The following is a 17263-nucleotide window of genomic DNA, read 5'->3' as shown; positions in this document are numbered from 1 at the left end:
CTTTCGCTCTCTCTCTCCTCTCTCGCTCTCTCTCCATTACACATAACATCTTGGAAACTTTGATTCAACCTCCCCTTAACCTTCTACATTCCAGAGACTGTGACCTTTGAGTCCAGGCATCCCTCTGGTAAACCCAGGCTGCACTCCCACCAATAGATGCTTGCGAATGAGGGCAGAGGGAGTGGCTGAAGGTGGTTTGAATCTGTATGTGCCAGTACTGTACCTGGTACAATGCGAAGCTGGGTCCCACTGCCCTCCAGCTCAATGATGGGCAGAGGTTTGAGGATCTGGATGAAGCACACGTAGCGCCCGCTGTCACTGGCATTGGCATTGCTGATCCATAAGGTCATGCTGCGTGTCCGCAGGTCGGCATCGAGAGCCAGCCTCTGGCAGGCCTTGCCCCTCATCCTGCCGCCCGGCACCAGCCTGTAAACCTTGCCCTCGGGCAGATGCCACCGGAAAGCCACCAAGCTGGGCGGCATCCTGGGGGGGTCGAAGGAGCAGTTCAGAGAGACAGTGGTGCCTTCTTCAGCCTCGAGCGAGGTGGGTGACTGGTGGGCAAGATGATGGGCCAAGCCCCCTGTAAAAAAGACCAGCCAATGCGTTAGGTCTTAAGCATGTTCGAATGTAGGAAACGTGGTAACTAATCGGTGCAAAGCAAGATCCCACAAACAGTAATGTGAAAGTGGTCAGGTAGACTGATTTGCTGATCTTCCTTGAAAGATAAATAAAGACCCCCAGGACATCAGGTGCCACCCCTCATTTAAATAGTGGCCGTGGGATCTTTTACACCCAACAGTGAGAGCAGATGGCGCTTCAATTTAAGGCCTTATCTGAAGGACGGCAACACTGGGAGTTTAGCTTTCCCTCAGTACTGCACCGGAGAGTCGGCCTGGCTCTCACTGCTCACGTCACTGGAGTGGGCCACGACCCCTCGTTCTCCTGACTGAAAGGTGAGGGATCCACAAAGTTACAGATATCGACCGAGGATGAGGCCCCTGTGTAGTTACTGAGGGAGAGCTGCACTGTCGCAGGTACCGTCTTAAGGAGACGACACAAGTGTGGCGCTTCTCAGTTGGACCGATAAAATACAAGGTCACTATTGGAGGAAGAGCTGGGAGGTTCTCCTCCTTCCTCCAGTTCCTCAAAGCCAAAATTTATTCACCAACCAACATCAAAAATAAGAGGAAATCTGGTCAAAGTCACATGGCTGTTTGTGCGAGTTTCCTGTGCCCAAACTGATTGCTGCGCTTCCTATAGTATTTCAAAATGTAATTCTGCAGATTATGAAATGCGCTACATAAGGGAAAGTATTTTGTCATTCTGAATTTGAACAGAAAAGCTGAAATCTGAGATATCAATGGCGGGAACACCCCTAGCTCAAAGCCAAAGACGTCTCTGTCCCCATCAAACACTCCCAGGGCAGGTACAGCACGGGGTTAGATACAGAGTAAAGCTCCCTCTACACTGTCCCCATCAAACACTCCCAGGGCAGGTACAGCACGGGGTTAGATACAGAGTAAAGCTCCCTCTACACTGTCCCCATCAAACACTCCCAGGACAGGTACAGCACGAGGTTAGATACAGAGTAAAGCTCGCTCTACACTGTCCCCATCAAACACTCCCAGGACAGGTACAGCACGAGGTTAGATACAGAGTAAAGCTCGCTCTACACTGTCCCCATCAAACACTCCCAGGACAGGTATAGCACGGTCAAAACAAAAACAGAATTACCTGGAAAAACTCAGCAGGTCTGGCAGCATCGGTGGAGAAGAAAAGAGTTGACGTTTTGAGTTCTCATGACCCTTCAACAGAACTAAGTAGAAATAGGAAAGGGGTGAAATATAAGCTGGTTTAAGGTGTGTGTTGTGGGGGGGGGCGGTGGGTTGGGTGGGGGGAGAGAAGTGGAGGGGGGGTGGTGTGGTTGTAGGGACAAGCAAGCAGTAATAGAAGCAGATCATCAAAAGATGTCACAGACAACAGAACAAAAGAACACATAGGTGTTAAAGTTGGTGATATATATCTAATCGAATGTGCTAATTAAGAATGGATGGTAGGGCACTCAAGGTATAGCTCTAGTGGGGGTGGAGGGAGCATAAAAGATTTAAAAATATTTTAAAATAATGGAAATAGGTGGGAAAAAGAAAAATCTACATAATTTATTGGAAAAAAACAAAAGGAAGGGGAAAGAAACAGAAAGGGGGTGGGGATGGGGGAGGGAGCTCACGACCTAAAGTTGTTGATCTCAATATTCAGTCCGGAAGGCTGTAAAGTGCCTGGTCGGAAGATGAGGTGTCGTTCCTCCAGTTTGCGTTGAGCTTCACTGGAACAATGCAACAAGCCAAGGACAGACATGTGGGCAAGAGAGCAGGGTGGAGTGTTAAAATGGCAAGCGACAGGGAGGTTTGGGTCATTCTTGCGGACAGACCGCAGGTGTTGTGCAAAGCGGTCACCCAGTTTACATTTGGTCTCTCCAATGTAGAGGAACCCGCATTGGGAGCAACGAATGCAGTAGACTAAATTGGGGGAAATGCAAGTGAAATGCTGCTTCACTTGAAAGGAGTGTTTGGGCCCTTGGACGGTGAGGAGAGAGGATGTGAAGGGGCAGTTGTTACATCTTTTGCGTGGGCATGGGGAGGTGCCATAGGTGGGGGTTGAGGAGTAAGGTGTGATAGAGGAGTGGACCAGGGTGTCCCGGAGGGAATGATCCCTACGGAATGCCGACAGTGGGGGTGAAGGGAAGATGTGTTTGGTGGTGGCATCATGCTGGAGTTGGCGGAAATGGCGGAGGATGATCCGTTGAATGCGGATGCTGGAGGGGTGATAAGTGAGGACAAGGGGGACCCTATCATGTTTCTGGGAGGGAGGAGAAGGCGTGAGGGCGGATGCACGGGAGATGGGCAGGACACGGTTGAGGGGCCTGTCAATGACTGTGGGTGGAAGACCTTGGTTAAGGAAGAAGGAAGACATGTCAGAGGAACTGTTTTTGAAGGTAGCATCATCAGAACAGATGTGACGGAGGCGAAGGAACTGAGAGAATGGGATGGAGTCCTTACAGGAAGCGGGGTGTAAGAAGCTGTAGTCGAGGTAGCTGTGGGAATCGGTAAGCTTGTAATGGATATTGGTGGACAGTCTATCACCAGAAATTGAGACAGCGAGGTCAAGGAAGGGAAGGGAAATGTCAGAGATGGACGATGTGAAAATGATGGAGGGGTGGAGATTGGAAGCAAAATTAATAAATTTTTCCGAGTCCCGACTAGACCTGTATGCCAGAATTGACCAATGGGCAGGAGTCACCGAGGAGCAATGGGGATCCAGAATCGATATGTGGATAGAGAACCTGAAGAAGGCAGCTCTTCGGCCTATCCAGAGGATGTACAGCACGGGGTTAGATATAGAGTAAACCTCCCTCTACACTTTCCCCATCAAACACTCCCAGGACAGGTACAGCACGGGGTTAGATACAGAGTAAAGCTGCCTCTACACTGTCCCCATCAAACACTCCCAGGACAGGTACAGCACGCGGTTAGATACAGAGTAAATCTCCCTCTACACTGTCCCCATCAAACACTCCCAGGACAGGTACAGCACGGGGTTAGATATAGAGTAAAGCTCCATCTACATCGTCCCCATCAAACATTCCCAGGACAGGTACAGCACGGGGTTAGATACAGAGTAAAGCTGCCTCTACACTGTCCCCATCAAACACTCCCAGGACAGGTACAGCACGGGGTTAGATACAGAGTAAATCTCCCTCTACACTGTCCGCATCAAACACTCCCAGGACAGGTACAGCACGGGGTTAGATAGTGAGTAAATCTCCCTCTACACTGTCCGCATCAAACACTCCCAGGACAGGTACAGCACAGCGTTAGATACAGAGTAAAGCTCCCTCTACACTGTCCCCATCAAACACTCCCAGGACAGGTACAGCACGGGGTTAGATACAGAGTAAAACTCCCTCTACACTGTCCCCATCAAACACTCCCAGGACAGGTACAGCATGGGGTTAGATACAGAGTAAAACTCCCTCTACACTGTCCCCATCAAACACTCCCAGGACAGGTACAGCACGGGGTTAGATACAGAGTAAATCTCTCTCTACACTGTCCCCATCAAACACTCCCAGGACAGGTACAGCACGGGGTTAGATACAGAGTAAATCTCCCTCTACACTGTCCCCATCAAACACTCCCAGGACAGGTACAGCACGGGGTTAGATACAGAGTAAAACTCCCTCTACACTGTCCCCATCAAACACTCCCAGGACAGGTACAGCATGGGGTTAGATACAGAGTAAAACTCCCTCTACACCGTCCCCATCAAACACTCCCAGGACAGGTACAGCACGGGATTAGATACAGAGTAAAGCTCCCTCTACACTGTCCCCATCAAACACTCCCAGGACAGGTACAGCACGGGGTTAGATACAGAGTAAAGCTCCCTCTACACTGTCCCCATCAAACACTCCCAGGACAGGTACAGCACAGGACAGACTGTTGCTTAATAGTTTTTGTGTTTTCCTCCTCCTGAGCTATTTAGTCGGATCCAAGATGTATTTATGATTCTGATTATCTAATGTAGAATGAAAGTGGAAAGCTGTGGAGAATTTTCCTGCACAGTGTTTGTTGTTTGTTAATGTAGCCCAGGAGACGATGGGGATTCCACTCAGCAACCTCTGCCTTAAATATTGCTGTGTTACTCCAATTCTTATATCTAATATTCAACCTCTTAGAAAATAAGGCACTCGTTCTACAATCCCTGTTTGCATTCAGTCAGAGAGAAACAAAGAATTCACAGAGTCCCAGAATGGTTTCAGCACAGAAGGGGCTGGTTCCGGCTGTCGTCTCTGCACCGGCTCTCCGAATGAACAATTCACCAATAACATTCCCTAGAACCCTGCACATTCTTCCTTTTCAGATAATTATCCAATTGAACCTGTCCCCACCGCACTCTCAGATAGGCAGACAGCCAGACAGGCAGATAGACGGATAGACAGATAGACAGGTAGACAGATAGCTAGATGGATAGATAGATAGATAGATACACAGATAGATAGATAGATAGATAGACTGACAGAGATAGATAGATAGATAGATAGACAGACTGACAGAGATAGATATATAGATAGATAGATAGATAGATAGACAGACTGACAGAGATAGATAGATAGATAGATAGATAAATAGATAGTTAAACTGACAGACAAATTGATAGATAGATAAATATATTGTTAATCTGACAGACCGATTGATAAATGGATAGATAAATAGATAGTTAAACTGACCGACAGATTGATAGATAAATAGATAGTTAAACTGACAGATTGATATATAGATAGATAGATAGATAGATAGATAGATAGATAGATAGATAGATAGATAGATGGATGGATAGATAGACTGACAGGCGGAGATAGATAGACAGACAGATTGTCAGACATTCAGACAGCTGAGTACAGAGCTGGATGATTTGACCTGTTCTACTTACCGTTAATTATTAACAGCCAGATGCTGATAACAGTGACATTCGGCAGCTTCATGCTCCTGTCTGACCCATTGGCTGACGATTAACCCTGAATGAACTGCAGAACATTTGAGGTTTCACATTAGCTTAACCATGAACAGATCATCCTCAGGAAATCAGGCTGTCACTGAACCCTGTGCAGAGAGATATCAGCTTTTAAAACAGCGGAACGCAGGCTGCACAAATGCCCTTTGTGCTCCCATCTCAACATGACATGATCCTCTCCAGCTTGCAGAGGTCAAACAAGGTTTTAGCTGTTTGGTGCAGACTCACTGTCTCTGGGTGTTATTGACATGGGGTAAGATTTAACTTTCAAACTCACTCAGTTTCCTCTGCAGATTTGGGGCAAAGGTTCCTCAGTGTCAGATCACAGCTAAAGCAGCTACTTGTGTCTCAGCGCCTCCCAGGAAGCTTCCAGCTCAACGTCGCTTTCACTGCTAAAATTGTTCCCAAGAACCTGAAATCCAAAATCTCATCTCCAACGTATTCCACTCCCTTCACACTCATGTACCTGTCCGAACCCATATCCCAAGGCTACATCCCAATCGTGCACCCCATCCTGATATTCCAATCCATAATCTTAGATCCCAGCTGTACACCACAATCTCACATCCCAAACAGATGACCCAACCTTCCAACCCGAGCTCTCCATCCCAATCTGTTATCCCGGACACTCTCACCCAGGCTGGATTGTGCCCATCGGTCAAAGTCAGGAAGGGGAGGGGGGGTCAAAACGAGATAATAGGGTCTCAGCTGTGACGCCTCTGCAGCCGAATAGCCCCAATATCTAAGTTCATATCTGAGAATCGGAAGTGACCTGCCCCCTCCCACGACCGCAATGAGAGTCCAGGCCTTTCGGGGAGAACAGGAGATGAATGGGGGCATTGTGGAGGGGGGTGGGGGGGGAAGGTTTGAGAAAGGAACTGTGTACAGGGGCTGGGCTGAGGGAGGGGTTCAGTCGCCTGAGGGCACGGACTGCCAACCTCTGAGGAAGGAGCAGGCCCAGAGAGTCGACACGTGGAAGGGGAAGTGCGGCTGCCTGACTGAACCCTCCCTCCAGCATTGCTGTGTGGATGCCCCATGGTGTCGCTGACCCTCCCACTCAGCCCCTCCCTGCCGTCTCCTCCCCGTGCTGCCCCCACTCCTGCACCCCCCACCCTCCGATAACCACCCCAGCGCCGACTGGCTATGGAGTCTCAGGGCCCGGAGTGACTCAGGGGCCGGGAAACCCGTCCTGGGTGGGACTCTCCGCGGGATGAGGCGGGGCCCCAGCCAGGAGTCCGTTGAACTTGCGGAGGGACCGGAAGATGCCAGCGGCGGCAGGCGGGTGCAGAACATTGCACCCAGGGTCTGGGCAGGCTGGCACTCGCAGTTTAACGCAAAGAGGGGGAGGGGGCAGGTGGGGGGGTTGGTGGGGAAACTTGCCCCTGAGTTTAGGCTGATCCATTGACTGGGGACGGGATAGGGCTCAGGACTCAGGGTTGATGTTTAGCATTAACCAGATCAATCTGCATCTGATCCCTGTTGGGAGTCCTGAAGTAACATTCCGGAAATATCCGACCACCCCCGAAGGAGTAGAGGGAGGAAACAACACAGGAGAATCAGTTGACACTTCAGTTTGTCTTTTGAACATTGTTAGGAGCTAGATATAGATTTAAGGAAGCTATATTGTGTTTGTGGGTGTCAGGAACAAGCTATAGCTTTAAGTTTAGTTTATACTGTTTCCATTCGAGTGTTAAGAAAGGTGAAATCTGGGGTTGGGTTGGTTTCATTTTAGAGGGTTTTTTTGAGATGGAGCCAAGAAGTCTCTAGGCCCTCTTTGTATACATGCATGTTTAATGAGGTTTTGCGACTCTTGAAGTGAAGCGATGGGTCACCAAGGGGTTAGCAGTTTAGGGAAGTTAAAACAAACACAAAAAGTGGGTAAAAGCTGTGCTGTTGCCGAGCAACAGGGGGTCAGGGAGAGAGTCACAGGGGCACAGGGAGAGACAGAAAGGGACATCAGTTGCTATGATTATACCACAGAGTAAAGACAACAAAGGACTGAGGTGGACATGATGCCAGGCTGCTAGGAAATGAGTTTAAAGAACTCATAAGTATTGCTCTAAGGTTAAAATAATAGCGGATTTCAACTGAGTTTTCTAGATATCTCAAGGGAGATGCCATTGGGGAAGGGCTTCTTGTGAATATTTGGAAGTCTAATGGAAAAGTAGACATCTTTGTAACTGAGCAGCTGTAGGCTTGGTGTGGGAATAGTGATCCCTCGTCAGTGGAGTGTGGGCTCTGTAAGAGTATTGCCGGGATAAAAGGGATAGCATTGGGTTTGAAGCTCTTTCTCTTGGTGTTTGTGTTGAAATCTTTCCAACCTATTGGTTACCGAGTGTAATAGAGATAATGTTTCTTGTTTATTGGACCTTTTATCTTGTTGTTAAAAAGTCAACAGCAGGTTCCTGTGAATCTGTTTCACTAAGTCCCCTCCACGGATTAATGAAAACTGATCTCTTGGGGTGAAAGGGATCAAAGGGTATGGGGAGAGAGCGGGAGCAGGCTATTGAGTTGGACGATCAGCCATGATCATAATGAATGGCGGAACAGGCTCGAAGGGCTGAATGGCCTACTCCTGCTCCTAGTTTCTATGTTTCTATGACAGTTGATCAAGCCAGCTTCCATCCTGGGATCTGACTTGCCCAGAAACGACATCAACTGGGATCACAGGAACATGTCAGGGATAGAGGAGGGGGGTGAAAAGTGTCACAGCTCTCAAGGAAAGAATGGGACTATTTTACTCTTTCATGGGATGTGGGCATCGATGGCAAGGCCAGCATTTGTTGCCCATCCCTAATTGCCCTTGAACTGAACGGCTTGCTTGGCCATTTCAGAGGGGCAGTTAAAGAGCCAGCCACATCGCTGTGGGTCTGGGGTCACACGTGGGCCAATGCAGGAAAGGATAGCAGATTTCCTTCCCCAATGGGCGTGAGTGAACCAGATGGGTGTTTACACCAATCAATGATAGCTTCATGGTCACCATGACTGAGATTAGCTTAGGATTCCAGGTTTATTATGTGACCTGACATTCCGCCAGCTGCTACATTGGGACCCATGTCCCCAAAGCAGTAGCCTGGGCCTGTGGATTACACACCCAGTAACATTGCTACTACACCACCATCTCCACTTGTAATTGTAGGGGAAGAAAGGGGCTCAGGGAGGACAGTGTGAGTACAATATAAGTGCGTTTGCAATATAAGAGAAAATAAAGACTGTTAAAATGAGTAGGTGGTGACTCAGTCAGTGTCACGCTCACCTCTGAACTGTAAAGTCCCAGTTTCAAGTCCCAGTCCAGTCTTTGACCACAGGAGTCTACACTGCCACTCCAGTGCGGTACTGAGGGAGCGCTGCACAATTGGAAGTGCCGAATATTGGATGAGACATTACACCAAGGGCCTCATCTGCCTGCTCGGGTGAATGTAAAGTCATTCCATGTCCACTTTTTCGAAAGAGATCAGCAGGAGTTCTTCCTGTAGTCCTGGCCAATATTTATCCTTCAATCAACATCACAAAAACAGATTATCTAGTCATTCTGCTGTGGGAGCTTGCTGTGCGCAAATTGGCTTTTGCGTTTCCTATATTACAACAGTGACTGTGATTGAAAAAGTAATTCACTGGCTGTAAAGTACCTTGGGGGCGTCAAGTCACAGCACCAAGAAAGGTCAAAGAGGGAGACAGAGATCAGTTTAATTCGCACAGCTCAAATTAATCTATTATTTATCACTCAGAGTACAAAACAGAAGCCTCGATGTTGCGAATAACTGACTGGGCTGGTTTTCCTTTGGTTTATCGGAGAGAAAGAGCTTCTTAGAATTGGAGTTGGGGACACCTGGAACCTGTATCACCTTTTCCCCGGGACCCTCATTCTACCTCCGGCTCCAAGTCTCTGAGTCTCGATTTGTTACTGGGCCAGTGGGAGGATGTGAGCTGCCCTGGGATATGGGATCTGGCCTTTCTCCTTGCCCCAGCTGAATCCAGGAAAGGGGATGGGGAGGTGAGGTCTGACCGACCTTGGACAACATTCAGGCTTGGACTGACAGGTTGTATCTAAGATTCGTGCCACACAAGTGCCCGCCAATGACCATCTCCAACAGGAGGGAATCTAACCACCTGCCCTTGGCGTTCAATGGCGCTGCCATCGCTGAATGGGGGAGGCTCACCAGCCCAAATTGGTTGGGAGGTGAGGGGCAGTTGTTGTTAGGGGTGATGGAAGGGCAGGAGATGGGTAAGCAAGCTTGGGTGGACCTTACTGCTCGCGGGTCCTCCTTGGAGCGCAGGCTGTCCGAGCTGGAGGGACTCTGGCCCCACCTAAACCAAGCGAAATGGGGACAGGCCCTTTAGTGATGATTAATTGGCCTCTTAAGTGACTCAAATGGCCCAAGGAGTGAGAAGAGTGTCTGACACTAACACTGCCGCTGGAGGTGGGGGTGTCAGCGGGCATAGAGCCCGCCCACTGCCATCCCACCCATTTGTACACCCACCGCCTGCTACCTGGGAAAAGCATAAAATTCCAGCCCAAAAGAGGGAATGGGGAGGATCCTGGACACCCATCGTGCTCTCACCATTCGATTCCAAACTCCCCACCCTCCATTATCAATGTCCCACTTAATGATTTGAATTGGTCAGGATTACACTCGATTTTGAAGGCCCCCCTGTATCCGGCTTTCCTCCAGTCCGGAGTTACAGGTAGGGTGTGGGGTTTATGGAGGTATCGCACATCTGGATGTGTACGTGAGAGATCATTCCGGGGTAAACGTCTTGAATATTCAGCAGCCTCCCAATCACCTCCCCTTTTGTAACGCTCCCAGTGTAACGCTGTGCAGTGATGGGGAACATCTTGACGCAGTAACCTGGAGTTGGAGAGATTTCATTAGGAACTAGAACAGTAATATTGATCCCACACTGACTCCACTTCTGCCACACTGAGCACCTATACAAGGGTCTATTACTGTGGTTCTTAACCAGTACAACTGACAGAGCAGCTCTCGCTAAACGCCGCACTGTAGCCTAAAGTTCCTCAGAAACAGGAGCAGGAAGAGGCTATTCGGCCCATCGAGCCTGCTCTGACATTCAATAAAATTATGGACAATCTGATTGTGGCCTTAACTCCACTTTCCTGCCTGTGCCCCCTAAGCCCTGTCTCCCTGATAGATCAAAAATCTCTCTAACTCAGCCTTGAATCTATTCAGTGACCCAGCCTCCACTGCTCACTGGGGGAGAGAGTTCCAAGCATTAATGGACCCCTGAGAGAAGAAATTCCTCTTCATCTCCGTCTTTAATGGGTGACCCCTTGTTCTGAAACTGTGCCCCCTCGTTCTAGATCCTAATCTCAATCCACATTGTTTGTTTAAGGGTTGGGGTGGGGTTTGAACAATTGGACTTTCTGACTCACAGATAAGAGGACAGCCCATGAACCATGGAGGTGCGGGAACAGAGGGACCTGGGCGTAAGTCTTTTGAGTCAAAACCAAAGAAACTAAACTAACAACTCAGGGGAACTAATGAAAAAGCAGCCGCTTAAAGGGAAACTACAAAAACAAAGACAAAGCTTAAAGGCAACTTAAGAACATTAAACTAAAATCTGATCAAGAGGGTCAGTAAAACATGGCAGACTCCAAGGTGCCCACCGAACTTGGACAGCTCTGGTAGACCCCGCGTCCTCCCTCTGCAGGGACACCCAGCCGTGAACCTAGCTGCAGAGGATGGGGAGACCTGTGCGTATATGTACACAAATCTTTGAAGATGGACGGGCATTATGAGAAAGTGGTTCCTAAGGCAAATAGCATCTCTGGCTGTCTAAATAGAGGCATCGACCATGATAATCCTTTATAAAGCTGTGTTTTAGCTTCAACTGGAGTATTGTGCAAGTTCTGGGCACCGCACTTTAGGATGGATGTGAAGGCTTTAGAGAGGGTGCAGAAAATATTGACGAGAATGGTTGCAAGGATGATGGTTCCGTGGATAGATTGGAGATGTTGGGATTATTCTCCTTGGAGACGAGAGGCTGGTAGGTTATTTGATAGAGGTGTTCAAAATCATGGTCAGCAGGGGGTGTGGGAATGGGGGCGGGGGTAGTGAGAGGGGTCTGGACGGAGTAGAGAGGGTGAAACTGTTCCCATTGATGGAAAGATCAATAACAAGAGGGACACTCTTTTAAGGCAATTGACAAAGAAGCAACGAGGACATGAGTAGAAATGTTTTTACGCAGCAGGAGGATAGGATCTGGAATGCGCTGCCTGAGAGTGTGGTAGAGACAGATTCAATCGAGGCCTTCGAGAGGGATTGGAGAGTTATCTCTAGAGAAGAAATTTGGAGGGTTACAGGGTAAAGGGTGGGGAGTGGGGCTAGCTGAGTTACTTTTGCAGAGGGCCAGCACCGACATGAAGGGCCTAATGCCCACCTCTTGTTCTGTGACTGTTCCATGTTTCGAAGGCCTGTGGATTGGTTTAGACTCCCCCTACCGGGGAGGAGGGAGCAGAACCTCCCAGTGCAAAAAGTCGCTAGATTAGATTCTCTCCCTGTCATGGGGGTCACTGCCGCTGTCCCACTCCACAGAGACACATGACTTGACAGTTGGTCAGGAATGATAATGTCACAGAGACCAGTGCATTCACATCCTTCCAATAGTGTGGTGACCAGAACTGCGCACAGTACTCCAGATGTGGCATCTCTTATGCTAAATAACCCAGTGTCAGGCCACAGAGTGAGCAGGCTACAGACTAAGCAGGGATGCACTGAATGGTCTGAAATCCTCTCTCACCTGATCCTTCCAGCATCGCTCCATTGTCAATCGCATTGTTGTTACCAAAGGGATTCAGCTGTCTCACCATCCTGCCGGTAAAGGGGGCATGAACTATCGACCCGTCACTGCAAATCACATCGACTCCCAAGTGTGTGCGTCTACCCCTGGGCACAACAGAAGAGAATTAGCCCCGAGCCTCTCGTCATCTCTCCGTTCAATGTCTCCCTGGGATGTCGGCCATGTCTGACGGACACCCCCATTATTGAACCAAAACAGGACACAGGTTCCCCCAAGTCTCAGATGTCACGTTAGAAAAATTACCAGGGAACCTCCTGTGGCTTTCACTCCAATTAAATGTTGGGAAGACTGAAGCCATTGTTTTCAATCCCCACTCCAAACACAGTTCCCTAAATACCAGCTCCATCCCTCTCCCTGCCAACAGTCTGAGACTAAGCCCGTCTGTTTGCAACTTTAGTTCCAGCTTTGATCCAGAGCTGAGCTCCCAGCCTCATATTCATACCCTCATTAAGATTGTCCATGTCCACCTCCATAACATTGTCAAACTTCATCCCTGTCTCAGTTCATCTGCTGCTGAATCCTCATTCGTTCCTCGTTATCTCGAGACTTGACTATTCCAACAGCCTCCTGGCTGGTCCCCGACATTCTACCCTCTGTAAACATGAGGCCATCCAAATCTCTGCTCCCCGTGTCTCAGCAAGTCCCATTTCTTTCCCATCCCTGTGCTTGCTGAACGACACCAGCTCCCGGACAAGCAACATTCCCATTCTTGTTTCAAACCCTCTGTATTGACCAAACCCTCCTCACCTCTGTAACCTCCTCCATCCCCACCACCCTCCGAGGTCCCTGTGCTCCTCCAATTCCGGCCTCTTGATCGTCCCCTCCTTTAATCGCCCCACAATTGGTGGCCGTGCCTTCAGCTGCCTGGGCCCCAAGCTCTGGACTTCCCTACCCACCTCTCTTACTCTCAATCTCTATTTCCTCCTTAAAACACACCTCTTCGACCTCATCCTCTTAATATGGGCCTTGGTGTCAAATTTCAGTTCACAAAGCACCTTGAGATGTTTTACCAGGTGCAAGGCGCTATATAAATGCAAGTGTTGCTTGCTGAGGGGCAGCATGGCTGCATTGATAACCACAGAGTGACAATTACCTGGGTGCTCCATACTCTCCTCTGCCGTATCTATCTTTCCCTCTCACTCTGTTTGTGGGATTGCCATCACACAGTTGCCCCCATCTCCCAGCCATAACTGTACGAGAGAGAATTTAACACAGAAAAGGTGAAATGTGACATCCTGCACTGGTAAAAATGGTAAAAGCGAAGGTAAAATAGAGAACAATCCCTTTGATTCTTTGTGCAGGGAGAATAGGGATGGGTTGAGACTGGGCGGGATGTTGAAAAGTTTGGGGAGTAGGGTGGAGAGTTCGATTAGACTGAGTGGGATATTAAAGAGTTTGGGTAGTGAGGGGGAGAGTGGGATTAGACTGGGTGGGATATTAAAGAGTTTGGGTAGTGAGGGGGAGAGTGGGATTAGACTGGGTGAGATAGTAAAAGATGTGGAAAGTGAGGGGGAGAGAGGGATTAGACTGGTTGGGATATTAAAGAGTTTGGGCAGTGAGAGGGAGAGAGGGATTAGACTGGGTGGGATAGTAAAAGATGTGGGAAGTGAGGGGGAGAGAGGGATTAAACTGGATGGAATATTAAATGATCTGGGGAGTGAGGGGGAGAGAGTGATTAGACTGGGTGGAAGGGTCATGAGGACTCGAAACGTCAACTCTTTTCTTCTCCGCCGATGCTGCCAGATCTGCTGAGTTTTTCCAGGTAATTCTGTTTTTGTTTTGGAATATTACATGTTGTGGGGAGAGACAGGGGGTGATAATAAATGGTGTGGGGAGTGAGGGGGAGAGTTGGATTAGACAGGGGGTGATAATAAATGGTGTGGGGAGTACGGGAGAGAGTGGAATTAGACAGGGGGTGATATTAATGGTGTGGGGAGTGAGGGGGAGAGTGGGGTTAGACAGTGGGTGATATTAGTGGTGTGGGGAGTGAGGGGGAGAGTGGGGTGAGACAGGGGGTGATATTAATGGTGTGGGGAGTGAGGGGGAGAGTGGGGTTAGACAGGGGGTGATATTAATGGTGTGGGGAGTGATGAGGAGAGTGGGATTAGACAGTGGGTGATATTAGTGGTGTGGGGAGTGAGGGGGAGAGTGGGATTAGACAGGGGGTGATATTAATGGTGTGGGGAGTGATGAGGAGAGTGGGGTTAGACAGGGGGTGATATTAGTGGTGTGGGGAGTGATGAGGAGAGTGGGGTTAGACAGGGGGTGATATTAATGGTATGGGGAGTGAGGGGGAGAGTGGGATTAGACAGGGGATGATATTAATGGTGAGGGGAGTGATGAGGAGAATGTGGTATGGAAGGGTTCAAGGCCTGGGACTGGGACTATTGTAAATTGTCTCCAAAGAAGGGAATGTCCCACTGTGCTGGGGACTCCCAGCGGGTGAAGCAGAGGGGAGATTACTCACATTCTGCATTCTTACTGCAAACTCCACCTGGGTGTCTCTGGGCAGCTGTGTTACCCTGAGCTTGGTCCTGGCACTCGGTGCCCACACTCTCTGGTTCAGGTTATGATGAGAGAGATGGTGAGCTTCAGAATAGACAGAACAGCTGAACTCCTGAGGTGAGGTGAGAGTGACTGCCCTTGACATCAAGGCAGCATTTGACTGAGTGTGGCATCAAGGAGCCCGAGCAAAACTGCAGTCAATGGGAATCAGGGGAAAACTCTCCGCTGGTTGGAGTCATACCCAGCACAAAGGAAGATGGTTGTGGTTGTTGGAGGTCAGTCATCTCAGCTCCAGGACATCACTGCAGGAGTTCCTCAGGGTAGTGTCCTCGGCCCAACCATCTTCAGCTGCTTCATCAATGACCTTCCTTCCATCATAAGGTCAGAAGTGGGGATGTTCATTGATGATTGAACAATGTTCAGAACCATTTGCAACTTCTCATATACTGAATCAGTCCATGCCCAAATGCAGCAAAACCTGGACAATATCCAGGCTTGGGCTGACAAGTCACAAGTGTCAGGCAATAACCATCTCCAATGCATCAAGTGTCAGGCAATACCATCACCCTATGGTATTCAATGGCATTACCATCACTGAATCCCCTATTAGCAACATCATGGGAGTTACCATTGACCAGAAACTAAACTGGACCAGTCATATAAATACTGTGGCTACAATTTCAGGTCAGAGGCTAGGAATCCTGTGATGAGTAACTCACCTTCTGACTCCCCAAAGCCTGTCCACCATCCACAAGGCACAAGGCAGGAGTGTGATGGAATATTCCCCACTTGCCTGGATTAGTGCAGCTCCCACAACACTCAAGAAGCTCAATACCATCCAGGGCAAAGCAGCCCACTTGATAGGCACCACATCTACAAACATTCACTCCCTCCACCAATCTTGCACATTTGCAGCAGTGTGTGTACCATATACAAGATGCACTGCAGGAATTCACCAAGGCTTCTTAGACAGCATCTTCAAAACCCACAACCACTATCACCCAGAGGGACAAGGGCAAATGATAAATGGGAACACCACCACCTGGATTTTCCCGTCCAAGTCACTAACAATCGTTACTTGGAAATACATTGCTGTTCCTTCACTGTTGCTGGATCAAAATCTGGAACTCCCTCCCTAACAGCACGCTGGGTGTACCTACACCACAGAGACTGCAGCGGCTCAAGAAGGTAGCTCACCACCAGCTTCTCAAGGGCAACTAGGGATTGACAATAAACAATGGCCCAGCCAGCAATGCCGTGAATGAATTAAAACCAACCTACTGCTGTCACTGCGACCCTCAGGAACTTGATTTGGAGAGTAATTCACATGGAGATGTGACATGGGAAGTGTCACACAATGGCCGTTCAACAAACTGCAGTCATCGGAACGAGACTTTTCAGCAAGAATGTAGAACAAAATAAAGTCCTGCATTTCTATAGCGCCTTTCACAACCGCAGGACATCCCAAAGCAGCTTTGCAACCAATAAAATGCTTCCTGAAGTGTAATCACTGGAATAACGCAGGAAATGTGGCAGCCAATTTGCACACAGCAAGCTCCCAATAACAATGTGATCTCTTTGTGTGTGTTTTTGATTGAGGGGTAAATATTGACCCAGAAGACAGGGGAGAATGCCACCATTCTTCTTTGAAAGCAGGACCTTTTATATCCCCCCAAACAGGAGGATGAGGCCTTAGTTTAACAACTTAATCAAGAGGCAGCCCCTCTAACAATGCAGCACTCCCTCACCACGGCAGGACTATTGACATAGAGTTTTGTATTCACCTTTGGGGTGGGACTTGTACCCAGAACCTTGCAATTGAAAAGCCAGCGTGTCACCCAGTGTGTCACAGCTGTAAACAGCCAATTAGACTGAGATACACCTTAATTAACTTAGTGGGACCTCAGGGAAAAGACCCTCGTAAACAACTCACTCAGCACGATTGAGAGGAAGGAATCTCCTTGTCTCAGTTCCTGCCTGTCTGACCATGCTGAGCTTTGAAATGTTCACTGTAAACACCTCAAACAATCAGAAATTATTCCACAGCATGCCCTCCACCAAGACTGAACACAGACGGACTTACCCTGAGTGAAGAGAATGAAGAGGATCAATCCCCGCAGCATGATGGTGCCTCAGAATATCTGGGGAGAAAGGTTCAGATGATATCGGGTTGGTCTTCTGAATAAATTATCAACACAAACCTTCATTCATATTGGATAGCGCTTGACCCAGCTTTAACCCTTCAACCATTGTGAGTGATCAAATGGGCCAATTCGTATACCCAATCTGACTTCCTACAGCGCGATGGAATTATACAATCTTACAACACACGGGGTGGCCATTCAGCCCATTGTGTCTGTGCCAGCCC

At 48.7% G+C, this 17263-nt stretch overlaps 2 protein-coding genes across 2 annotated transcripts in view; both read right to left on the bottom strand.

Annotated features, from left to right (window-relative positions):
- The window catches only part of LOC121272241, a 34340-nt gene extending 28682 nt beyond the window's left edge, over positions 1-5658 (bottom strand). The window contains exons 1-2 of the mRNA XM_041178769.1: positions 5491-5658; positions 224-580 (exon numbers count right to left, since the gene is read on the bottom strand). Of these exons, the coding sequence (XP_041034703.1) occupies positions 224-580; positions 5491-5542 (409 nt within the window). The 5' untranslated portion in view covers positions 5543-5658. The remainder of the gene's footprint in view (positions 1-223; positions 581-5490) is intronic.
- Positions 5659-10251: 4593 nt separating this feature from the next.
- LOC121272240 (leukocyte cell-derived chemotaxin-2-like) lies at positions 10252-17036 on the bottom strand. The gene is made up of 4 exons (XM_041178768.1): positions 16979-17036; positions 13484-13580; positions 12331-12476; positions 10252-10421 (listed from the first exon to the last, which is right to left on the bottom strand). The coding sequence occupies exons 1-4, from the start codon at positions 17016-17018 to the stop codon at positions 10252-10254; spliced, it is 453 nt and encodes a 150-aa protein (XP_041034702.1). The 5' UTR covers positions 17019-17036.
- Positions 17037-17263: the final 227 nt, after the last annotated feature.

The sequence above is a fragment of the Carcharodon carcharias genome, chromosome 33, assembly GCF_017639515.1.
Source record: "Carcharodon carcharias isolate sCarCar2 chromosome 33, sCarCar2.pri, whole genome shotgun sequence".
NCBI lineage: Eukaryota > Metazoa > Chordata > Chondrichthyes > Lamniformes > Lamnidae > Carcharodon > Carcharodon carcharias.
The sequence above is the reverse complement of the archived record's forward strand: the minus strand, read 5'-3'. Positions and strand labels throughout refer to the sequence as shown.

What these genes read in the sequence shown, in the direction of transcription:
- LOC121272240 (XM_041178768.1), bottom strand. Translation starts at nt 17,018, where the DNA reads ATGCTGCGGGGATTGATCCTCTTCATTCTCTTCACTCAGG. An exon ending in GGAGAGTATGGAGCACCCAG is followed by an intron (nt 12,477 to 13,483) that starts GTAATTGTCACT and finishes TGTTGTGCCCAG; the next exon opens with GGGTAGACGCACACACTTGG. An exon ending in AGCGATGCTGGAAGGATCAG is followed by an intron (nt 10,422 to 12,330) that starts GTGAGAGAGGAT and finishes CTCCAACTCCAG; the next exon opens with GTTACTGCGTCAAGATGTTC.